Raw genomic sequence first — 23,036 nt, 5'->3', positions numbered from 1 at the left:
GAAATAGTTCTCTTCCGTTTCTAATTCAAGTCCAAGGGACTTTTTTTGTTGTTGTTGTTTTTGATTTAATCACACTTCACACTAACGGTATGTGATTTTCATGCATCAATGATTTACAACTTATATATAAAGTTCATCAAGTTTCTGCTTGTCATCAACAGTATGATTCGGAAGCTTAAATTTTTCTTTTCATCATTTTCATTCATAAAATTTACAGTCAATGATTGATTTCTCTATACTGATTGGCTTTTTTTTGAATATATATGCGAATAAGAAAAGCCACAAAAAGGTGTGCCCTTCCTTTTAATCTATCATTACATTTGTAACACACATACATCCACACAAAAGCATTAATTTTCTTTGGAACATTTAGGCCATCGATTCATCAATCAAAAAAAGAAAGAAAGAAATGGTTAAAAAGTGAATAAAAAATGAATCTTTTTTTTTGTTTCTGTAAAAGTTAAAAAAAAACTTCCTGATTTATTTATAATGGCAATGAGCTTGAATTTTTTTTTTTTTTTTTTTTTTTGGTCTAGCAACATTGATTGGTCATGGAATGTTGTTGTTGGTGGTGGTGATGATGATGATGATGATAAGGATGATGCTCGTCATTACTAATTATAATGGTCGAATCTCTTGGATCTTCTGGCGTCCATACTTTGGCTATCAGAATATTACCATGTTGTAATGATCCTGGTCGTTTATTTTCATCAGATTCCCATGATAATGAATGCATTAATTCAGTTTGTAGTTCATGACAATTTCCATCATCATCATTATGAGTTGTATTCGAATCGGATGATGGATCCAATGGAAAATGAGATTTTATTAGAATTTTTTTGATAGGAGGTGGACAACAATGTTGATGATGATGATGTGAAGGATTTGAATGATGACTATGAAGACCATATCGATTATGAAATTCTGTTACCATTGATATCGTTGTACTGTTGTTTGGTGATGAAGAGGATGATGAGTTAGAATTTGATGTGGGTGATTGTGATAAACCGCCAGTTCGAACAAGATCGGCCAAAAATCTTATGTAACCGATTGCTAAACGAAGCGTATCTACTTTTGATAAACGTTTTTCATATGGCAATGTTGGAATTCGTGATCGAAGACCCTGTGAACAGGAAAAAAACAGACATTTTCATTTTTTTTTTAATTTTTATTTTTGGTCCAATGATCCAAAACCAAGTGAAAACCGTGTGAAAAAAAAATCATCATCGATAATACATACCTCGAATGCATCATTGATTGATTGCATACGTTTACGTTCTCTTAAATTGGCTGCATGTCTTTGATGTGGTCGATGTGAATGTTGCTGTGATGAATGACGACGATGATGATGATGATGATGGCGATGATTTGTATTATTGTATTTTTTTCGTTTAGTCAATTTTGTTTTGGATTGTTTTTCAACTGAATCATGTTGTTGTTGTTGTTGTTTATCATTTTGTTGATCATCATCATCATCATTATTCCAACAAAATTCATCATACAATTCTTGTGATTGTTGATTTTGTGTTGTTGAAGATGATGTTGTTATTGATGATTCATATGTACATGATGATGATGATGATGATGATGATGAAATAGATGATTGAGACAATTCAGATGCATTATGTTGCGATATTGGTAATTGATTGATAGTCATATCTGTTAATAAAGACGGTGAAGATCGATTATCATTTTGACAATGGTCTTGATGTTGATGTTGGATATGGCAATGATAAGGAAATGGTCGGATTAAATTCTGTGTTTGAAGATGTTGCGATTGTATATTCATTCGATTATCACTATCATACGAATGGATATTTGTCCAGAATTGTTCCATTTTGTTATGAAAATTTAAAAAAAAAATTACAAACACTCATCAGGACTGTTATCGTTATTAATCATGACTAGTCCGTGATATGATATGATGATACACTGTCTTGATTTTTAGTTGTTGAGAATCAATAGTTATCGTAAGAACAAAAAAACAAAACTATCCAAATTGTTAGCTACCGAGTTAACAACAATTAAATATCACTATATCATCAAACAATAGTGATCGTCATTATCATTGATATCGACCACTCGACACAATTTGTAATTTGGATTTGGATATTTGTTAAAAGTTTGTTTCAATTATTATTATTACTATAATCATATTTGTCGGTTGTCTGTTGTCGTTTTGTTTGTTTCAGATATTTTATTTATTTTTTTTTTTGATTTTTTTTCATCTTCTTCATTTCTTTCTGTAGAATATTCTGAACATACAACACGAACCAAAAGAGGAGGTGGGTAAATAGAAAATTTGCTTAAGAAAGGCGTCATTCATTTCAACAATGATCTAGATTGGCTAGTATTAGATGAAAAAAAAAGGGATGGACTTACTTATGGAACAACAACCACTATATGAGGATGCGTATATTTCGTACGGTTATTGATTTTTGTTGGACCATCAAAATGAAAAAAAACAACAGAATTTTTATATCGTTGTTTTGTAGGTTTGTTTTGATGTTTTCAGAATGTTTTCAGAAACAAAAACTGGAAAAAAACTAGTCAAAATACAGGCATCAAGTGCAAGAATTCCCATGTGAATATGGACATTTGTTCGGTAACAATCGATTAATGTATTCAATTTTTCGTGATCTATGAAACGAATTACGACGGAACAAGCGAGAAAGAAAACGAAAAAAAAACTGAGAAGATTCCGGTGCAGATTTTTTTTTTTAATATTCAAATAGAAATTCTTTATTAAACCAAGATTTTCAAGAATTCAAACACAAATGATGAAAATAAATGGAAAAAATCTATTTAAAAAAAATAAAGAATCTGATTTATATACATCGAAACTTTACGGAATGGGAGGTGGTATTAGATCTATTTTTTGTCAATTCTCACCCATATAATGAATGAATGAATGAATGAAACACACACAACATTAACCTGGACAAACTAACAAACAATCCAAACAGATGTACAGAATCTCAGACAAAATATATGATGATGATGAATTTAAATCAAAAAAAAAAAATCGGCTGCTGAGGATTATGAAACTTTATCAAAATAGTGAATGAAATATCTACCGGTCCGGTCCTCATATATGATATATCTATCTCCACACATTTCGTCAAGAGCTAATGAAGCGTTGACACTATACTGAATAGAAAAGAAAAAAAAGGAAAATGAAATTAGGAAAAAACAACAAACCCTCGACGAATACAAAGACCAGCCTACCAATCGTCAGCCAATTAACCAATGGAACAATAATAGTGAAAAAAATGAACAATCGAAACAGATCTGAATCGAATGTTATTGTTGATGTGTTTCACCACGAAACAAACGAAAACAAGGATTTTTTGAATTTATTTTTCTTTCACTTATATTCACCCACGTTGATTCAATTTTCAATTTATCTGTATAGATTTGAATGGATTGTTGTCTGTATTGATTGTTATTTTTGTTGTTGTTGAATAGTTTGAAAAATGAAGCTTTCGTCACACACACAATACAACCGTGGATGGCGAGAAAATTATTAGCTGAATAATAAAAGAAAAACCGTTGCTCAATTAAAGTCAAATCAAAAGTCCATTTTTTCGATATTGTGTGCTTTATTATGATTTCATCATAAATGAATTGAATGAATGAATGAATGTAAAAAAAATAACCAGGTTTATGGTATACAAACATCTGTGATGGATTTGAACATCATTTCAAGTGGTCTATCAGTCAATCAGATTGGAACCGATTTGATGATATATTTTTTCAATTTAACACTTGAATTTTATTTTTTTGACGACCAAGAATGAATGAAAAAATTTACTCCTATCTAAAATAATAATGACCACAATTTGTTGACGAGAAACGGAAATTTGAACTTATAATTATTTTTTGTTTTGTTTTCATCGGAAACAATATTCGTGAGGAAAGATCAGGGAAAGAAAGGGCCTCAGGCTTTTTATAATTGGAAAACTATCATCATCATCATACGCTCGCGCTCAAACTAATTTGAATGATCGATTCATTCAAAAAACATGTTTTGCAAACTTCCTTGAAATAAAATCCTGGCTAAACAAAATGGTCAAATGATTTAATCTTTGGTTTTAAATCTATAGCATTCAAAGTTAATTGCATTTGTTATTGTTTGGCTTTGTTCGGTTATATACAAACAAATGAGACAAATGCAAACAAGGTCATGTAACCGTAAAAGTAAATGTATTTGTTTAACAATTGAAAAATTCAATTAATTTTTTTAAATTAACAATTGTTGATGAAAATAAAATTTGTTTATTTATTGAATATATAATTTCATTGTAAATATTCCATTTAGTTTAGGTTATGGAAATTATTTATAAAAAAAATAATCAAAAATTTAAACAATTGAATTTTGGTGTAATTGTTGTTCAAGAGTGACCATGTCACAAAAATTATCTGCATCAAAAGTTCTGTTATCTGGACTGATCGTTTTCACCAAATTCTATGGAAATAAACCATTTAAAATTAGAAAAGAAAGATGGAAAAATTAGTTATTTACATACCACCATAAGCTGATTACGAATATTTAAAATTTCTTCAGCATTTTTTCTGACATTATCTTGTAACTGTTCCAAATATTGTTGTTTCTCGCGGCGACATTCGCTTCTTGTTTCATAAATTTTTTGTAAATCTTCACGGAATCCTTTCCTGGTAGCCAACATCATACGATCATTATCTTTTTTCAGTTTCATGACGGTGCAATAATCGCCGATTATCACCAATTTTTCTCTAGTATCTGGTTGTCGAAGAAATTTGTTAAATTTTTCTCGGAAATGATCTCGAATCTTGCTCAACATTTCCGAACGTATCTGATCAAGTTTACATTCACGAGTGTTATTGGATCCATCACCATCATCAACTTGTTGATTCGTTTCTTGTAATTGTTTACGTAACGATAGAAAACAATCATTGAATAACTTTTCGAATTGACGCACAAATTTTTCAACACAATTATTATGCGTTCGAACAAGATCACGAAAAATTTCAATCAAAGACATTTTTCATACAATAAAATTCAAAAAAACTGAAATTTTGGCGGCTATTTCTATATAAAATGTGATGCGAGCCAAAAAAAAATCGCTGAAAAAAACCGTTTATATATTCTATTTTGCAGCAGAGAGGCCAATTGAGTTCAAATAGATTTCAAAAACAAAATTTTTGCCAAGAAATATTTTGAAATCTCTCTCAACCATGTATCGTCGTAATTTGACCCGAATCCAGATTAAATTGGATGATATTCGTGATTATGAACGCAGCAAAAAGAACGAAAAAGATATTGAACAACAGTATGATTCGAAGAATAACCAACAACAACAGATACAAACAGCCGATGCATCGACTAATACAACACCGCGACCTGATAGTACAGCGGCCACCACTATAAATCATATAATAACTCGACAACAACGTATTGGTTATTTTTCATGATTTCTTAGGCTTAATAATATTTATCTTGAATTTTTAATAAATGGAATAAAAAGGAATTAATAAACAAAAGATATGTGTTTCTATTTGTATTTCGATCTTGATTATCAAACTAAATCTGATTTGAAGTCAAATAATCCTTATGAGGAAATAGAGCTCAGCCATGGCAACAACCATAGATGCACCGAAACTATAAAGTACCACTTTACCCGTATCGAAATCTGGTCGAGTATAATGGATGGTGACATAAAAGAAAAAGAATGTGGCAGCAATGACCATCATAGCATTTATTGTTGCCAGCAATGTTGAACGAAGTTGGCGAAAATCTTGTGACATAGAAAATTTTGCACCAAATCTGTTATTGCCGATGACATAATGGGCAACATTTTGAACCATCGAATCATATTCATCGGATGCCGCTTTGAAGCGCAGCTTACGTAATCTTTCATCCAACGATAAATTCGTTCGCCGTTCAGGTAATTGCATGACACGGAAATTATTTTCCAGAAATTCGTAAAAATATTCTCTGGCCAGTTCCATGTTTTCGCTTGGATCTAAATGCTGCAGAAGACGATGAAGTTCAACCAAATCATTATATGTAAACGTTTGTTTTTGTTCATCGTCCGCTCTGCAAAGTATGATTTCTATCTGTTCCATTTTGGCAATAATTCGTTCACGTTGTCCTTCATCTTCATCTGGATGTATATCATTTTCGTTGACTTCTTTTTTGTTATTTCTGTCGGTACGATTGACTAGATTTTCACTATTGTTAGACGACGTTGAATTGAGGCGGCTGTAAAAATCTATCGGATCGGATTTAGGATTAATTAAACCGAATTTTAACTTTTTCGTTCTGATTAAACGATCAATCTGTTTACGAAGTTTAGATGATGCTAATAACCTGTACGTACAAGCACGGGGATCAATAGTTTTATCTTCAAACATTTTTGAGATTTCAGAATGCAAATTACGGACGCCCAATTAATAATTGGGCTCAACGAAACAAATTTGTTTTTTTAAATAACAGATGACGTTAGGGTAGACTTTTTTCAAAATTTATAATTCCAATTTCTTTTGAAATTTTATTTTTATTTTTCTTGTTAATTTGATAAAATCAATAAAATAATATTATCAAATGAAAATCAAAACTGCGACTTGAAAAACAAGTAAAACCACCTACCAATTAATGACATAACTAGTTTAAAAAAAAATTTAGATTTAGAATTTTGTCATTATTAATGTTGAAATCAGATATAGTGAACGATATAATCGCTACCATAATGATGATATGGAAAAAAAAGTGTCATCATCGGCACTGGGGTCATCTCAATGCCTATGGGCTAATTATTTTCTCAAAATTAACTATAACTTATCACTAACAAACAATCTGCAATTCGATCATGAGGATTTTGTTTTTTTTGTTTTTGGACAGGTTTAAATGGATTTGTCACATCGAACATTAGAATTGCAGATGTGAGTTTTTTTTCGCAAACTAGGATAATTTCATCGTTGATTACAACTGTATCACAATCAAAAAAATTTAGCAAGTAGTGATTTCAATTGAAAAAAAGTTATCATTTTAAACAATAATGACTGGTCGATGTCTATCATTGTCACATCTAACTTTTTATGTGACCAACGCTAAACAAGCAGCAGTGAATTGGTGTATGCAATATGGATTCAAACCATTTAGATTTCGTGGATTAGAGACTGGACATCGTCAACAATGTGGACATGCTGTTAGCAATAATGAAATTGTTTTGGTATTTGTTTCACCATATGATTGTACTGATGATTCGATGAATGCCTACCTGATTCGGCACGGAAATTCAGTCAAAGATATTGGTATGTACCTGATATCACTGTAATCATGTTTCATCCAATTCTTACAATTTACAGCTTTGAATGTGGATTGTTTGTCAAGCATAAGCGATCGAATCAAAAAGTTCGGATTGCCTATAAGAGAATGGACCGAAGAAGATAGTCATGGACTCGTTAAATATGCACAGGTAATAGCGTTCGGAGATACGACTCACACGTTGGTAGAACGTAACAACTATCCAGGCAATGAATTTTTGCCAAACTGGCATCAAAACCCATTGGAATCCCATCTGACAAACAGTATTTGGTCCAAATTGCCCGATACTGGTTTGAAACGAATTGATCATTTGGCTATGAATCAATTAACCGGGACCGGTAAACAAGTTGGTCAATGGTATAATCAAATGTTGAATTTTAAACGTTTCTGGTCAACTGATGATACGATCATCAATACTGATAGTTCGGGATTACGCGCAATATTTATGATCAATGATGATGATGAAAAAGTTAAACTTACCATCAATGAACCTATTTCGGGTTCACATAAATCACAAATACAAGAATTTCTTGATTATCATCAAGGACCTGGTGTACAACATATCGCCTTTCATACAGATGACATCAGTGAATCAATTATACAATTGAAAGATAGAGGTTTGTTACAATGATCTATTTCGTTTAATAAATTTGTTTTTTTCAAATTTCAGGCGTTGAATTTTTGGATACACCGTACACATATTATAAGAATTTGGAACAACGATTGAAAAAGGATAAAATTCAGATCGATAGAGAAATTTCTCAATTATCGAAACACAACATTTTGGTCGATTATGATCATCGTGGACATTTGTATCAAATTTTTACCCGACCGATACAAGATAGACCAACAGTATTTTTGGAATTGATCGAACGTCATCAATTTGGTGGTTTTGGTGCTGGCAACATAAAGGCATTGTTCGAATCGATTGAAGAAGAACAAAAACAACGAGGCAATGTCTAATTAACAATTTTAATTAATTATTTTATAAACACACAAAAAAAATTATCCGACTATCAAGAATAAAAAAGAAGAAAAAGAAGGAAATTTACATTCATAAATATAACATCAAGCATCAATCAATTTTTGCTCGATTCCCGAAGGTAATGGCAAAAAAGCACCACCAACTAATCGAAAATCGGCTAACATAAAATTGTAGGTCGCTACAGCTTCTTTTGTTGACATCATTTCAATCTTCAAATCTTTACGTAACAATTGTAAATTTCTTTGTAATATTTTTATCGAATCGACAGGCCAATAATTTCTCTCACCAATACCAAGAATTATTAGCTCAATTCTTGGTTCAATCGTTCGAAACCATAACAATGACTCTGGTGTTATATCTTCAATGGTCCTAATTTTCCACTACAGGTCATATATTTATAATATTTAAAATAAAAAAAAAAATTATTGTATAATTTGTTTTGTTCAATAAATAAAATCATTATACTCACTCTGAATAAGAAACTTGGAAACAATATGATCGGACCTACGGCAAAAGCTCCGTTGGTGAGCTTGAAACCTCTATCATTTATAGAATTGATCATCAAATATTGACCCACTTCATCATCCAAAAATGATGCAGTTGTTTTTCCCGGACCTTCATATGAAAATTTTCGAGCATCTAAGGTAAACGAACGACGACCTGAAGCCAACCATGATCGATGTACATTGATTGAATATGATCTTACAACCGTAAAACATTTGGCCATATTGCGAATGAAATTCAAATGACGACCAATCCTAAACACATGTGATCAAAAAAAACATGAGCTGTCGAAATAGGTCTAACTTTATGCTAAGGTTTAAATGGAAAGACGTATAATTTGAATGCTTATGTTTCCGGCAATGGTTTATAAAACAACATTTTATTTTGCTAATTATTATCTTTCATATTGGTAACAAAGTTTTATGTGTCAAAATCTCGGTTCAAATTTCAAAGTAATTTTGTTTTTCGGTCCAACAGTTGATCCAAACGCCAATTCCATTTTTTCCATTGGAACCATTGATTCGATTCGATATTTACGAAGTATCGAAGACAACAAAGCTTTAGCAGTTTGCATAGCGAATCTAAAGGCCATGATGATTATAGTTTATTTATTGATTTTTTTTCTTGCAATCACTTACCTTTGTCCAATACAATTTCGAGGACCGGCCGAAAAAGGCGTATAGGCAAATGCATTTCTTCCGTTCATTTGTTCGACCGAAAATCTTTCCGGATCAAATTTTTCCGGATTATGAAACCATTTTGGATCACGATGAAGTTGATAAAACAAGACCATGACAGTTGTGCCAATTGGAAGGGTTTGACCTTTGATTTTAAATTCCTCACGAATGTTACGAGCGATGAATAGAACAGGAGGAAAGAGACGCAACGTTTCTTTGATACATTTTTCCAAATACTTCATGTGTCGAAGATCTTCAAACAAAATCTCTCTGTCTGGATCATCACCATATATAGCATCTAATTCTTCGTGGATTTTTTCCTGAACTTCTGGATGATGACCAATCAATTGTAATGCAAATTGTACAGTTGCCGAGCTTGTATCCTGTCCGGCACTCATGAATGTATCTACTTCGGAACGAATATCTTCATCCGACAATGATTGTGGATCTCTAATGTTTTGTGTAAGCAAACTGTCGAGAAAGGCTAGCACACGTTTTGTGCCTATCTCATTCATGGTCGTGGTAAGATCACCACCCCCATTAGCCATACGATCCACAATTTCCTTTCGCTTTCGTTGAATTACTGTGTTGGTAAAATCATGAAGAAATTTGATTGTTTTCCGTTGTTCTCGCGCCGTTGGTGAAAGATTGAATAGAAACTCGTTCCATAGCCACGGTGATAATAAACGTTGGGTAAATAGATCCAACACTTTTCGTACGGATTTTGAGTATTTAGAAGTTAAATCTGTTTGAGCATCGATACTTACACCCATGGCCGTTTCTTAATAGATAGTAAAACTGAAATCAATCAAACTGAAAATGACTACTCTATCACATACCACAGATGATATCCAATGCACAATTTGTTATCAATGGTTTGATATCATCAACGATTGAATTATTTTTTGGATCAGAAATTCTTTCTTTTATCAATTTCATCATGATTGTTTGTTGTTTTTGTATAATCGGAATGAAAGATTCAAGAATACGAAAATGAAATGCCGGTGTCAACATTTTCCTATGCGAACGCCATTTATCGCCAGTACTTGTAAACAAACCGAGACCCAACCAAGGAATAGCAAAATCATATTCACGCGATTTATCAATGTTACTATTACTGGTCAATATACCTTCAGCACATTCAGCATCAAATATGATGACTACCGGTTGTGTTGGACCAATCCATATTCGCATAAAACCTTCACCGTTTTGTTGGTAAATTTTAGTGATACCTACAAATGTGTTGAAGATTTCTATACGAAAAAATATTTTCAAAAATTGTTCGCAGATCATTGCCATTTTTAACTCACGTTGAAGATAATTAGTATTGGACCTGACTTGCCATACTAACGAAAGATTGCCTAATAGTTTGGATGAAACTGTAGGCCCGGGAAGTTGATCAATTTGTTTGGAAATTTTCCTAAATTGTTGATATCGTTGCCATAAATAAGTGATGAGCATAAATATGCCTACACTTAAAAGAATTAATGTTATTGGAGAAAATGTTGTCAGTATGCAGAACATGTTCTATCGAATCAAATGATGAAGTGACAAAATCAAATCTAATGAAACATCTCTCATTATGAAGAAAAATGCGGTTAAAATATTTTCATTGTAATCTCTGGTGTAGTTAAAAAAATTTATTATAATCCACATGTACATAGGATTAGTTAGTTTTATCGATGAAAATATGGTTGAAAAATGAATGAATCAATATCTTGTTGTTGGCCAATCATCAAATCAATGGCAGCATAAAGATCACGTTGCCTCAATTGAAAATAATCAACAGTTTTACCCCAAATGTTACTAAATCGATCACGATAAATTGGAAAAAATATTTGTTCGACAAACAATGCGCCAGATAGCTCTTGACGTAAGTGATCAACACATTCTCGCAATGATGATGTATACCGTTGTTCGTTTGAATGTAAAAAACGTATCAATGATTGATCAAAGAAGAAACATAAATCCTGATAGATTGGCTCTTTACGGCATGGTTCAATATGGAAATAGAGATGAAGTTCTCCAAGATGAATTATATCCTCGTCATTCGATTTATCAGGATTCAATACGCCCGTAGCAAATATATTAAATCGCATTCGCCAACTAGAACCTGTACCCGAATACAATGGTTTAGGATAATTTCCACGTGGAAATAAACTTGCCATAAATATATATGGTGAATGGCGATCATCGAAATTGGTCAAAATTAGATAATTTCGTAGCTCATCACGACGAATAAATAATTTTTCTTTTCCTTGATCATCATAAAGGTTGACAAAATTTCCCCATGATTTACGGAAAAGATTATGATTCCTGTTCGACCATTTATCGGTATTCCAAGTAGATGTTTGGCATTCTATTGATTGTTGTCCACTCAGCTCTTCATCATCCTCTTCGTCGGCCCTACCGGTATCAACAAGCCATGAATTTTTCAAATCATGACAATTAAGGCGAATATTTTCTCTAGATTTATCTTTTTCATTTTGTTGTTGATTCCTATTCAAATATTGATCATCACCACCGGCTGACGTTGAACATTGATCGTTCTCTCTTTCTTCATAGAAACTCGACCATGTCATTTGTTTCCTGTTACTGAATATTTGAGACGATCTTTTTTCTTTATAGTTAGTAAGATTGATTAGAAAATTTTTCATTGAACTCATTTTTTCATCTGTTGACAATCTTTAGAATTCGATTAAAATACAATTTTCCCAATAGTTTTTATATATAAAAGTTTCAAATTCAATTTGGAACTATTCTAGAGGGCGCCAACATTAACTGACCTATATTCTATCTAATCCTGAGATCCTGTACATTATCCATCATCAAATATTATAGAATTATGAAACTTCAAAGTTTGTGAAAACGCAAATCAAATCAATTTGAAAATTGCTAATAGATTTCATATTCATCGATATACTCTCAAAGTGTAAACATGAAATGAAAAAAATTATTTTCTAAAAGTGGTAGCGGCACAGGCAATTCTTCTGCACGTGTTTTAACCACATCAAAAAATGTGATTGGAATTTCTTGTTGTAAACGTTGATGAAAAACCACTTGTTAACAAGTTCGATTTTCGACTTTTGTTTCGATATTCATTTCTCTGTTTAAATCATCATGGTCAACGATAACAATTCCGCTGGTATAAATTCGATTATACGACGATTGTTTGAATGTAATGCATTGAAATTCGGTCAATTCAAATTGAAATCGGGCATCCAATCGCCCGTTTATATTGATCTTCGAATTATCATTTCACAGCCTGATTTGATGATCGATCTTTGCCAACAATATGTTCCTTTGATGAAACAATGTCGTTTTGACCAGATCTGCGGTGTCCCGTATACAGCATTGACAATGGCTACTTATCTGTCAGCTCAATTTCACTATCCGATGTTGATGCGACGTAAAGAAATGAAGCAACATGGAACCAAGCAAACGTTGGAAGGCGTTTATCAACAAGGCAATCGCGTTCTTATCATCGAAGATCTTATTTCTTCGGGTTCATCAATTTTAGAAACCGCATTAGCCTTACGTCAAGCTGGACTCATTGTAACTGATGCAATAGTTTTTATCGATCGCGAACAAGGCGGAATCCAAAACCTTCGACATCCAGACATCGATATAAAAGTTCATAGCTGCATTAGTTTTAGTGAATTGATTAACTATTTGAAAAATGAGGGTCATATAACAGATGAGAAATCCACTGAGGTTCTCAAATGGATCAATTCAAATCATTGTGCCATACCTGTTGCTTTGCATAATCAGCTTTCATTGATCACTCGTCCATCATCATGGAAAAGCTACGAAGATCGAGCCCGATTATGCCAGAATCCTCTTGGCAAACGTCTGTTTGAATTGATGAAGTCGAAACAAAGCAATCTTTGCGTGTCGGCTGATCTAACAAATTGCGAATCTATACTGAAATTAGCGGATCTCGCTGGTCCACATATCGTAATGCTCAAAACTCATGTAGATATAATTGATGATTTTAGCATGGATTTTGCTCGAAGATTGCGAGATCTGGCTCGTAATCATAATTTCATATTGTTCGAAGATCGAAAATTCGCCGACATAGGTTTTACCGTTCAGAAACAATATACCGGAGGCTTATTTCGATTATCCGAATGGACCGATTTGATCAATGCTCACATATTACCCGGACCGGCTATAATCGAAGCTCTCCGTCAAGAAGCTGTGGCCTCATCACTTAAAGATGGTCAAGCTCGTGGTTGCCTATTAATTTCTCACCTTAGTTCTGAAGGAAATTTAGTACCTGCTGATTACGCTCAAGAAGCATACAAAATGGCTATAAAAAATCCTGATTTTATTGTCGGTTTTATTAGTCAGACTAAAGTATCATCCGACCCTGCTTTCATTCATATGACGCCTGGTGTAAAAATTGGAAATGAAAAAGGTGACCAACTTGGTCAACAGTATACAACGCCTGAAGATGCCGTCCAGAATAAAGGAGCTGATTTGATCATTGTTGGTCGCGGTATCATATCGAAATTGAATTCGTCCCGTGAGGAATTCGAAACAAACATTATTTTATACAAAAAGCGTGGTTATGATGCTTACATTAATCTTTGTCAATAGAAATCAATAATAACAATAATAATAATTTGTCAATGATAATAAATGTTTTTATTGAATAAATTTATAACTACGTTCCATTCGACGAAGCCGTTTGGCAATCGTTTTCATTCTAATCTGATCCTCCAAATGTTGTTCTTCCAAAGAACGGACCTTTCTTTGTGGAGCAAATTTTCTAATAGCTACTTGCCAATCACCGGTAGCTTTGACTGCATGTAATATTGCTGCCACTTGATTGAGGCATAGATTTTTATCTCCTTGTTTCCAAAGAACATTTTCATCCAACGGTAAACGATAACATCGAATACCTTCTGATTGTGCTTTCACATGTGAAACTTGCCTATGCGAACTTCGATCATTATAACCGCCTAGTATAAAGATGTCATCGTGATCATACTGTTTCAGCGAAAGTTTTGCATGTGGACTTAAGTAAATCAATTTATTTTTTGGAAATAAATCTGGTCGACTTAGGTAACTTTCCGGATGAAAGTAATATTGTTTTAAATCATCCATTCGTTTTAAATGACGCGACAATTCATTCACTGTATTTTCACCAACACGACAATTGGTGAAATGTACATCATATGGTAACGATTCAGGATAATCCCTATTGACACGATTTTCATAATACATTATGGAAATCTGTTTGGCTAACAAACCAATTTCGGATGGTTTCATGTATTGATCATAATCCAAATCGACGATCAATTTTTGACCAAACAAACATGTTTGTCGTGAAATGTGATTGCTGCGATAATCTCGTATAGCTTGTTTTGTTATGCGAGATATCAATGAATTGTGCCATAAACCATAAACTAGATGACCTTGTATATCGAATACTCCCTGTTCCCATTCGTCATTTTCACCATATTTCTCGCGTTTCTTTTCCAACATTTCTTGTTTTTTATAGAATTTTTTCTTGTATGTATTAAATTTATCACATTCACGAGTATAGAAAAACTTTATCATCTTGCGAAGTTCCTTTTCATCATCATAGGTAGACAATAGTCTTTTCATGTCGTTTACCGAAAGAATTGATGGAACCTGTTGAGTCGTGTACTTTTCAAGTTCATAGAGATTCAGGATTTCTTCGATCTGACCTTTACATTTGGGGTTTGTTTTGAATAGCATTTGAAATTGATTGACGGTAACTTCTTTGAATTGTCGGGCATTCTCGTAAAGTTGAGGTGTTGGATTTTGTTTTTGTTGTTGATCTTTACAACTTACAGCCATAATATGTAGATCTCGTTTTATACCATTGTTTCGAACAATTGAATTCGTCCATGATTTCATTAAAGAATTAATTAATCTTGTCATGATTTTGGATTTTTAATGATAATTTGACCAAAACAAATGCACGTTTAACATTTATTGATAATCATGCCATCTATTGTCGATGAAATAAAAAATTCGATTCAAAGTTTGAAAAATCAAGAATTTCACCATGGCAACCGGTATATAATATCATTTAGAATAAATATTATAACATCATGGTAAAATTGAATAACAATGGACGATTCTATTGAAGGTAATTTTTTTTCTCAATTGTTCATTATTTTAATTTATGATTTTAAAAGTTCATAGCAATCTAAATGAAAAATATCGAAAAGCTGTTCGAAGTAAAATTCTAAAACGGATATACGATAAGAACATTTTAGATCCATTCGAAGATGAAAAAAACAGTACTAATCAAAAATCGGAATCACCATCACCATCGAGAATCGTAATTCGAGATGATTCATCAATTAATCAAAAAATTCGAAATCGTTTGTCGAATGAATGGCAAAAAACTTTGGAACGTGTTCTAAACTATAGCGAGGATTATTTCGGTAACAAGCTTGAGATATCGCGAAAAGATGCCATTCGATTTTTTATCAACACTGTTTGGCAAGATGATTATGAAGATAGCGATGATAATCGTGAAGATTCAAATGAAACATTGAAACATAGACGAAAAGGTAAAAATAAGAAACAACTCGATGGAAAACGAACAATAAAGTCTTCAATGTATCGCGCAGTTAAACCTGTTAATGACGCAGATCAAGTGTTGATAGTTCGTCGTGCACGAATACCATGGTCAAATCATGATAAACAACATAAAAAAATCAATATAAATCAAATTCTTACTTTTGAATTTGAAAATGCCATTATTAATGATGATGATGAGGAAATTGATAAACTCGGTTATTTTTTGGGACATCAAGCTGTAAACAGATTGATTAAAGAACAAATCGAATTGAATCAATTTTTTCGTATCAATATTTTGGATTGTTTTCAGAAAAGATTAGTTTTTTATGAACCACATGAATCGCTTTTTAAAGTTTCAGTGCAGAACAAACACGATGATATGACACGAAAATCAAGATTGTCTTCCCTGTTGGCTAGAAGTTTAATTTTCATTCTAAATGTTTCAAACAAAAATGATCATATGAATCTTTGTTTGAACAATAAATCATTCATTTTGAGTATTGGTTCGATAAAATTAGATCTATGGAAACATCCGAACATGAATACTGTGAATAAGAATGTAAAAAAATTGTTGCTAGCATTCTCAAAATATGAAAAATCCATTTCATCTCATTCTAATCGAATGCTTGATACAATAAAACAACAGATCGATACGATTGTCAGCAAATTAGAAAACTTTATGCAGAATAATAATGAACAAACGGCAGACAAAGAAACCAAAATGGATTTAGATTTTCTTCAACGTTTACTTGAAAAACAGGACAAATTAATAGCCGATCGTCGACGATCATTAATTAATTTAATTCAACAATGGAGTTTATTTCAAAATAATTTGGAACGATTTAATGATTCGGATGAATTGCATGAAATTGATCTTCGATTGGATGAAATCGAATCAATCGACTCAGAAATGGAAAGAAAACAATTGAAAGAATTGATTTCGAAACGTGAAAAAATTCAACAATTAATTGTTCATATGACCAAAGTCGACGATAATCAGCTAGATACTGAAAACATTTTCTTGTGTGATGGTCGACTACCAGGTGAGCCAAAGTTTCGACCGATTGAATTGATTTTGCCAAAGAATTTTTCCACTTCTTCATTTTCTTCGTCTTTATTATATTGTATTGAAATCATGTTTGACAACAAGATTGTTGCTACATTCGAAAATCTTCATTTAAATCATAAAACATTTCAGGCAATTTATGACCACAATTATCGTTCTTTTCCGGTTCCAATTTGTTTAGATCCTTCATATACCATGTCATTGATTATGACAAAAGGCGAAGAAGTTTTTATTGCAAACAAATTGCCTAAAATTTGTATTAAAGAAAAAAATATTGCGGACAAGACTATCAAAACGATTACAGAGATAAGTGTTAAAAGTTTACCTCCATTAAGAATAAATTCAAGACAAAAATCCATTCGATTTGAAGAAACATTTCAATGTTCATATAATGAAACTCTCAGCAAAAAAAAGTCAAAAAATTCTTTGGAAGGCAGCATAGAATTTCAAATGTTCTGGTCTTCCATACCTGAATCTAATATTGATCTTGATCTGTTTGATATGTACGATTCAGAAAAGCGTCAAATAAAGCAAATGACTGATTTAGAACGAATCGATCAATGGCTTCATGACATTCGTTATCAAGTGGATTTTGTAGATTCAACTAATCATGATGATCAACTTGATTATCATCGACAAATAGAATTAATGCAAATATTGTTACGACAAAAATATCATATTGAATTGTCTGCGTTATATGAGGGAAAAAAGCTGAAATTAAATAAATTAACTACCGTCGATGATGGTGATCATTATCATCCATCCAATGAGGATGGAAGTTTTTGTACGATGGAAGAAATCGAACAAAACAAACGATTTCAGATGATGATACAACGTCGACAAGGACAAGTTGAACATAGAAATCAACGTTTCTTGCCTTTGACTGACACAGACGTTTTGTTTATCAATGATCAGTCGACCAATAAACTTGAAAAATCATCAACAAATAAGCTATTGGAATTTGTTCGTTTATCTTCGATGCAACAAATTGATCGTATTTCGGAAAATGATCCAAGCGAAGATTCTGTTGTTATTTGTCATGAATGGTGTGCAGGTATTGACGATCAATCTTCATTTAATTCATGGTATAAAACTGCAGCATGTGTGTTGATACAGATCTGGGATCATTCAATCGAATCGAATACTGAACAACAAATCGGGTCAGAAATAGTATCTCTGGATGAAATCATCAAAGAACAAACATTTGATACAATGAGGTAGCTAAATATTTGCAATTAATAATTCTTTTCTTATTATTCAAACATGTTATTCAGTGGAGTAGATTTCTCCTGGCTTGCTTGGTTGTTTAAGTCACCTGCAGGACATAATCGTAAATTAAATCCTTCAAGACGAAATCGTCACAAAGAAGCACTTAATATTTCGGAAGCTATCGAAAGTGAAATTCAAATACATCTTCTACTCCAACATGCTACAAATGTACCTTCAAAAATTACTAAACAAGAAAACAGTTCAGGTTTGTAGGACAAAAAAAATATGGAATAAATCAGATTCTATTCTAAGAAAATTTCTCAGAAAACACAGATTTGCTTTCCGAATGTTGCAGTTTTGTCGAAATCAAAATAGATAACAATCAACAAACAATGTCAACATCATTTTCCGATGGATCCAAACCGAATTGGAATGAAAGTTTTAAATTCAGGACCAAGTATATTATTTTCTTTGATTTCAATAAAATTCCAATAATTCTTTTTTTTTAAATTAGATTGATTCCAACAAACCGCATCAATTTGAATTTGTTTTCCGTAAAAAAACATTTGGATGATTTAGATACAAGCCAATTTGATATGTCCGATAGTGACAATTCGAAGCTTGATCGATGTTGGTTGGGACAATTACAATTACCCCTTCATGTTCTTATGTTTGTGCCGAAATTAGAGGGATCATTTCAATTATTTTCGCCCTATTTTAATCCCATAAGTTCAAATAATCGCGAATCCGATAATTTGTTAAACTTGAAAAAGTCACGGCGACGTCACCTTACTGATGATGACGTTGATGATGATGAAGATAATGATTCCGGAAAATTCGCAAAAAGCGTAGATCAGGTTCTTTCGTCTACAAAGAAAAATTCAAAAATAATCTCTTCAATAGGTTCATTTCAAGATATTTCTTTGTCAATGTTCATCACAATAGATCCACATGTTGAATTGAATCTATCATTGAAAACGAATCATCAATCAATCGAATCAACGGAATTGCTTGATCATTGTGAAAAATGGATACAATTATTGTATCAACGATTTCCACGACGACGATTTATTTGTCTGGTCAATAATCTACAACATCGTTCGGTGTTAGCCATACGTTTTCTGGCACCTTTAAAACCACCAACATTTGACGAATTATCTCCATTTCAATCAATAGAGTTGAAAAATGTCAAAAAGAAAACTAAACTAAAAAAATTATCTGACAAGAATAGTTTATATATTTTAATGATCATCCGTTATGTATCATTGATTCCATCATTATTGGAATCGAATCAACATCTTAAAAATTCATCAACTAATCGACGATTTTTTGACCGATGGTCAAAGTCAAACATATGGATGGATGTTTACCAATTTTTAACTATACGAATTGGATGTCAATCAGAGCATGCCATTTTGCTTGCCTGTTTTCTTCAATACATGAACAAAAAAGCTTATTTGGCTATTGGAACTGGATTATTAGACGGACCTGTCGCTTATGTGATTATTTATCCGGAATTCAATAATGATAATGATACAAATATTAATTCGATGAATGAAGAATATGATACAAAAAACAAATGGATATTGATTGATGCTAAGCGAGGGCGACAATTTTTTTCATCGGATCATGACTGTACAATGCAATCGATTGATTCGATTATAACGCCGGAAAATGTAAGTGAATTCACCTTATCTTGATGACATTCCTATCTTTACACCTTTTTCAGATTTATGCAAACATACAGAAAAGTACACAACCGAATTCAATTAGCTACAATCTTCAACGTTCGAATCGCTGGCAGCCCCTTTTAACTTCTCGAAATCAATCGATGATAGTTCAAAATTTAGATATCAGCATACAACCACAAACAATCAATTATGGCTCAATTCGTAACGATTTGGCAAAATTTATAGAAGTGAAAGTAGAAACTCACCTTCGTGAACAATTTATGGCTTGGCGAAGACATCAAACCGGATCGTATACACAGTTCAATCGTTTTTGTATGCAAATAGTCAAACCATTATTACCTGAATTAGAAAAACATACAGTGCTCAGTGTTGATGGAAATCGGTCTTATTGGAACAAACTAGCCGAGCTAGAAGAACGAATACAACAAAATCTTAAACAGATATTTGACGTACATGAGGTTCGTGTCTCAAGCCATAAATGGATATTTTTATCAAAATTTCACTTGTCCTCTTTTTTTTACTGTTTTGAAAAATTCTTATTTCCTTAATTTCTATTTATAGATGATTTGCTATCCATTGAATGTTGTCGGTCATTCAGCAACTGACTTGGATCAATTGACACGATTGATTTATGCGACCAACCTACACTTGACACATTTTGGTAATCCAAATCAAGTGGAATATGTTATTTCCTGTTACGTTCAACCATATCCTTCTGATCTTTACTCTTTGTGGATTTTTTTGGCTGCATTGACAACCAAATCGATTGTCTCTACTTGAACAAATTGATTTTTTTTTAATAATTAAATTTATTCAATTGAAAAAAATAATTTTGAATAATTCAAAATGTATAATATAAAGATAGAAGTAAATGATGCCAAAAAAAAACCTAGATGAATTGAAATAATGATCACAATGGAATGTTTTTTGATTTGTTGGTTGGAATACTGATATTTCTTTAAACACCTGTCTCTAATCCAAATAATTGTTTCAAAAGTTCATATGTACAAAACGATACGGCAACCATTGGAACAGCTCGAATATAGTTAACACTCATGCCACGATATAGGCCACGTATGACGCCATGCGATCGATAAGTTAAAAGAAGTGTTTGGACAAAACTTTCTGAGTAAATGGCCGTTTCTTGGCTGGTCATGGCTAATTGCATGCGTCGCCTGGCTACATCCAATGGATATATGGCCGTTTGACCAATTGCACCAGCTATACCACCGCAAAGAAGTTTTGAAGGAACATTGAGCACTAGTTTGTCGTTTGACGCTCGATAACAGGTCCATGAAGGAGAATAATTTACACACCAATGTTTCAAACGTTCGAACATATAGAAATTACATCCACCATATGGAATCATGGCCAAAACGGTCGGAGTGATTCCACGATAAAGACCCATTATTCCACCTTCGTTACGAAATACGGATCCTAATGTTCCAAGAATGGTTGTCGGAACACCGGTAGTTTTGATTGAAATCAATGGATCTCGTTTAGTATTGACAACAGTAGCTAAACGAGCACGAACCAAATCCAGTGGATATGTCATCAGAACAGACGTTACACCAGCCATTGAACCAGCAACAAATTTTAATTCATGATTTACATTCGTTTGATGATTATTTGGTATATTGGCACTTAAACGATCATCACCGGGGAACATTTGTGAGAGTGCACGTTTGTACACTTCAAACGACATGAATTGTACAGCCGCATAAGGAAATATTCTGACCATTTGCGCTCCATTACCTGCCATCAGTTAGTTTTCATAAAATTATTAGAATAAAAGCAATATTTTTTTACACGTACCTTTGTAGAGACTGAAAAAACTTTCTTTCTGTACAATTGCTTTTAACCCGGACCAAACACCATGATTTCTATAATGGCTATTATGAACTTGAAGTAGAATTTTGATTCGATCCAATGGTGCAACAGTTGTTTTCGAAGTCATACCAGCTAGACCACCGGCTACAAAAGATTTGGCAAAAAAACGCCAATCTTGTTGTTGTTGTTTGGTTGACACAGTTTCCATAGTAATTTAAGTAATGAGAATACAATCAATAAATAAAATATTTGAAGAAAATGGTCAACATCATAACCATTTTCATAACATAGACACTAACAATAAGATAAAAAACATATTTGAAAAGCGAACACAAACAAACTAATCAAACTTTTGAATCGATGCTTTTTTTTTGTTCAATCCTTTTCATTAAAAAAAAGAAAAAGAAAAAGAGAAGATATTTTTTTTCCTTTAAGCGCTAAAATAATCGTTATTATGCTTAAATATAATGAAAAAATAAACACGATGTTTTATAACAAACAGATGATTATTTGGCATGGCATGTATTTGTGATCAAAAAAAAAAAAAAAAAAAAAAAATTCACTAACAATGTTGATGAAATAGTATCAAATGATTTTTTTTCTCGCTTTGTTAGTCTCAGTAGGGTTAGTCGTAGTGGTATCCTATAGATAAAATTTTTATTTCTTTTTCTTCTTTTTTTTATGTATTCACCAATGTGTTTTCACTGAATCTTTATCGACATTCTGGCTGCCGGCCATCGATTAAATGGAATGCGAAAATGTGTATGTGTGTGAAGTAAGAGAGCAAAAGCAATATTAACCATCGATTGGTGACGACTACCAATTTTTTTTAAAAAAAGTTATCGTCCACATCATCATCATCATTATTGGATAAATAACATAAGATAGTTTTTTTTTCTTCTGCAAAAATATATAAATAGACCTGATCTGACCGATGATGATGATGATGTTTCTAACGAACGAAGACGACGAACAACTTTTCCGACGATGTTGATTTGATGTTCAATTTGATCGTTCAGTTGATTTCTATTGCTGATTGATGATGATAATAATTATGAAGACCAATCATTGATGAGTTTAAAAGAAAAATAAAATAATCAAGATCGAAATATTCGAATTTAGATTATACTTTATTCCTGTGTAGTTAAAAAAAAATTAATCAGAATTCGATGGTCATCTTTAAGAAGAATTGTGGTGG

The 23,036-nt window shown here is 32.4% G+C and overlaps 12 protein-coding genes across 12 annotated transcripts; 4 read left to right on the top strand and 8 right to left on the bottom strand.

The window, feature by feature from the left end:
* Nucleotides 1–95: 95 nt before the first annotated feature.
* LOC113791704 (uncharacterized) lies at nt 96–2,170 on the bottom strand. The gene is made up of 2 exons (XM_027341510.2): nt 1,241–2,170; nt 96–1,123 (listed from the first exon to the last, which is right to left on the bottom strand). Exons 1-2 carry the CDS (start codon nt 1,835–1,837, stop codon nt 533–535), a joined length of 1,188 nt encoding a protein of 395 aa, XP_027197311.2. The 5' UTR covers nt 1,838–2,170; the 3' UTR covers nt 96–532.
* A 2,085-nt stretch (nt 2,171–4,255) lies between these two features.
* Nucleotides 4,256–5,080, bottom strand: LOC113791699 (uncharacterized). The gene is made up of 2 exons (XM_027341506.2): nt 4,530–5,080; nt 4,256–4,468 (listed from the first exon to the last, which is right to left on the bottom strand). The coding sequence occupies exons 1-2, from the start codon at nt 5,022–5,024 to the stop codon at nt 4,364–4,366; spliced, it is 600 nt and encodes a 199-aa protein (XP_027197307.1). The 5' UTR covers nt 5,025–5,080; the 3' UTR covers nt 4,256–4,363.
* A 117-nt stretch (nt 5,081–5,197) lies between these two features.
* Nucleotides 5,198–6,468, bottom strand: LOC113791695 (uncharacterized). The gene has a single exon (XM_027341500.2). The coding sequence runs from the start codon at nt 6,394–6,396 to the stop codon at nt 5,581–5,583; it is 816 nt and encodes a 271-aa protein (XP_027197301.1). The 5' UTR covers nt 6,397–6,468; the 3' UTR covers nt 5,198–5,580.
* On the top strand, nt 5,218–5,523 carry LOC113791702 (uncharacterized). The gene has a single exon (XM_027341509.2). The coding sequence runs from the start codon at nt 5,218–5,220 to the stop codon at nt 5,452–5,454; it is 237 nt and encodes a 78-aa protein (XP_027197310.1). The 3' UTR covers nt 5,455–5,523.
* Nucleotides 6,469–6,685: 217 nt separating the features above from the next.
* LOC113791675 (4-hydroxyphenylpyruvate dioxygenase-like) lies at nt 6,686–9,040 on the top strand. The gene is made up of 3 exons (XM_027341477.2): nt 6,686–7,296; nt 7,351–7,926; nt 7,980–9,040. The coding sequence occupies exons 1-3, from the start codon at nt 7,041–7,043 to the stop codon at nt 8,270–8,272; spliced, it is 1,125 nt and encodes a 374-aa protein (XP_027197278.1). The 5' UTR covers nt 6,686–7,040; the 3' UTR covers nt 8,273–9,040.
* On the bottom strand, nt 8,268–9,021 carry LOC113791701 (NADH dehydrogenase [ubiquinone] 1 alpha subcomplex assembly factor 3). The gene is made up of 2 exons (XM_027341508.2): nt 8,764–9,021; nt 8,268–8,674 (listed from the first exon to the last, which is right to left on the bottom strand). Exons 1-2 carry the CDS (start codon nt 9,019–9,021, stop codon nt 8,378–8,380), a joined length of 555 nt encoding a protein of 184 aa, XP_027197309.1. The 3' UTR covers nt 8,268–8,377.
* A 118-nt stretch (nt 9,041–9,158) lies between the features above and the next one.
* Nucleotides 9,159–11,039, bottom strand: LOC113791678 (cytochrome P450 4c3-like). Its single transcript, XM_027341480.2, has 4 exons — nt 10,786–11,039; nt 10,315–10,728; nt 9,437–10,256; nt 9,159–9,379 (listed from the first exon to the last, which is right to left on the bottom strand). The coding sequence occupies exons 1-4, from the start codon at nt 10,997–10,999 to the stop codon at nt 9,226–9,228; spliced, it is 1,602 nt and encodes a 533-aa protein (XP_027197281.1). The 5' UTR covers nt 11,000–11,039; the 3' UTR covers nt 9,159–9,225.
* A 68-nt stretch (nt 11,040–11,107) lies between these two features.
* LOC142645593 (uncharacterized) lies at nt 11,108–12,215 on the bottom strand. The gene has a single exon (XM_075822172.1). The coding sequence runs from the start codon at nt 12,139–12,141 to the stop codon at nt 11,152–11,154; it is 990 nt and encodes a 329-aa protein (XP_075678287.1). The 5' UTR covers nt 12,142–12,215; the 3' UTR covers nt 11,108–11,151.
* Nucleotides 12,216–12,463: 248 nt separating this feature from the next.
* Nucleotides 12,464–14,159, top strand: r-l (rudimentary-like). The gene has a single exon (XM_075822169.1). The coding sequence runs from the start codon at nt 12,596–12,598 to the stop codon at nt 14,075–14,077; it is 1,482 nt and encodes a 493-aa protein (XP_075678284.1). The 5' UTR covers nt 12,464–12,595; the 3' UTR covers nt 14,078–14,159.
* LOC113791682 (mitochondrial ribonuclease P protein 1 homolog) lies at nt 14,103–15,453 on the bottom strand. The gene has a single exon (XM_027341487.2). It carries the CDS (start codon nt 15,389–15,391, stop codon nt 14,126–14,128), a length of 1,266 nt encoding a protein of 421 aa, XP_027197288.1. The 5' UTR covers nt 15,392–15,453; the 3' UTR covers nt 14,103–14,125.
* A 520-nt stretch (nt 15,454–15,973) lies between these two features.
* LOC113791670 (uncharacterized) lies at nt 15,974–20,916 on the top strand. Its single transcript, XM_075822160.1, has 6 exons — nt 15,974–18,325; nt 18,383–18,582; nt 18,642–18,774; nt 18,832–19,993; nt 20,047–20,466; nt 20,570–20,916. The coding sequence occupies exons 1-6, from the start codon at nt 16,080–16,082 to the stop codon at nt 20,786–20,788; spliced, it is 4,380 nt and encodes a 1,459-aa protein (XP_075678275.1). The 5' UTR covers nt 15,974–16,079; the 3' UTR covers nt 20,789–20,916.
* Nucleotides 20,799–22,286, bottom strand: LOC113791688 (solute carrier family 25 member 16-like). The gene is made up of 2 exons (XM_027341492.2): nt 21,824–22,286; nt 20,799–21,763 (listed from the first exon to the last, which is right to left on the bottom strand). The coding sequence occupies exons 1-2, from the start codon at nt 22,044–22,046 to the stop codon at nt 20,967–20,969; spliced, it is 1,020 nt and encodes a 339-aa protein (XP_027197293.1). The 5' UTR covers nt 22,047–22,286; the 3' UTR covers nt 20,799–20,966.
* Nucleotides 22,287–23,036: the final 750 nt, after the last annotated feature.

Source organism: Dermatophagoides pteronyssinus, unplaced genomic scaffold (genome assembly GCF_027571235.1).
Source record: "Dermatophagoides pteronyssinus isolate colony J.1.1.1.1 unplaced genomic scaffold, Derpt_VIB-CSIC_2022.12 sq0015, whole genome shotgun sequence".
Taxonomy (NCBI): domain Eukaryota; kingdom Metazoa; phylum Arthropoda; class Arachnida; order Sarcoptiformes; family Pyroglyphidae; genus Dermatophagoides; species Dermatophagoides pteronyssinus.
This window is presented reverse-complemented; position numbering and strand designations above follow the sequence as displayed.

Coding starts and splice junctions, on each gene's coding strand:
- LOC113791702 (XM_027341509.2), top strand. CDS start 5,218: ATGTATCGTCGTAATTTGACCCGAATCCAGATTAAATTGGATGATATT.
- LOC113791695 (XM_027341500.2), bottom strand. CDS start 6,396: ATGTTTGAAGATAAAACTATTGATCCCCGTGCTTGTACGTACAGGTTA.
- LOC142645593 (XM_075822172.1), bottom strand. CDS start 12,141: ATGAGTTCAATGAAAAATTTTCTAATCAATCTTACTAACTATAAAGAA.
- LOC113791675 (XM_027341477.2), top strand. CDS start 7,041: ATGACTGGTCGATGTCTATCATTGTCACATCTAACTTTTTATGTGACC. Junction 7,297..7,350: donor AAATTCAGTCAAAGATATTG/GTATGTACCTGA, acceptor TACAATTTACAG/CTTTGAATGTGGATTGTTTG. Junction 7,927..7,979: donor TATACAATTGAAAGATAGAG/GTTTGTTACAAT, acceptor TTCAAATTTCAG/GCGTTGAATTTTTGGATACA.
- LOC113791699 (XM_027341506.2), bottom strand. CDS start 5,024: ATGTCTTTGATTGAAATTTTTCGTGATCTTGTTCGAACGCATAATAAT. Junction 4,469..4,529: donor TTCGTAATCAGCTTATGGTG/GTATGTAAATAA, acceptor TTATTTCCATAG/AATTTGGTGAAAACGATCAG.
- LOC113791682 (XM_027341487.2), bottom strand. CDS start 15,391: ATGACAAGATTAATTAATTCTTTAATGAAATCATGGACGAATTCAATT.
- LOC113791704 (XM_027341510.2), bottom strand. CDS start 1,837: ATGGAACAATTCTGGACAAATATCCATTCGTATGATAGTGATAATCGA. Junction 1,124..1,240: donor CAATCAATGATGCATTCGAG/GTATGTATTATC, acceptor TCCTGTTCACAG/GGTCTTCGATCACGAATTCC.
- LOC113791701 (XM_027341508.2), bottom strand. CDS start 9,021: ATGGCCAAATGTTTTACGGTTGTAAGATCATATTCAATCAATGTACAT. Junction 8,675..8,763: donor TTCCAAGTTTCTTATTCAGA/GTGAGTATAATG, acceptor TATGACCTGTAG/TGGAAAATTAGGACCATTGA.
- LOC113791670 (XM_075822160.1), top strand. CDS start 16,080: ATGTATCGCGCAGTTAAACCTGTTAATGACGCAGATCAAGTGTTGATA. Junction 18,583..18,641: donor TAAACAAGAAAACAGTTCAG/GTTTGTAGGACA, acceptor AAAATTTCTCAG/AAAACACAGATTTGCTTTCC. Junction 18,775..18,831: donor AGTTTTAAATTCAGGACCAA/GTATATTATTTT, acceptor TTTTTAAATTAG/ATTGATTCCAACAAACCGCA.
- LOC113791678 (XM_027341480.2), bottom strand. CDS start 10,999: ATGTTCTGCATACTGACAACATTTTCTCCAATAACATTAATTCTTTTA. Junction 10,729..10,785: donor CAATACTAATTATCTTCAAC/GTGAGTTAAAAA, acceptor TTTTTCGTATAG/AAATCTTCAACACATTTGTA. Junction 10,257..10,314: donor TGCATTGGATATCATCTGTG/GTATGTGATAGA, acceptor CTATCTATTAAG/AAACGGCCATGGGTGTAAGT.
- LOC113791688 (XM_027341492.2), bottom strand. CDS start 22,046: ATGGAAACTGTGTCAACCAAACAACAACAACAAGATTGGCGTTTTTTT. Junction 21,764..21,823: donor TTTTTTCAGTCTCTACAAAG/GTACGTGTAAAA, acceptor AACTGATGGCAG/GTAATGGAGCGCAAATGGTC.
- r-l (XM_075822169.1), top strand. CDS start 12,596: ATGGTCAACGATAACAATTCCGCTGGTATAAATTCGATTATACGACGA.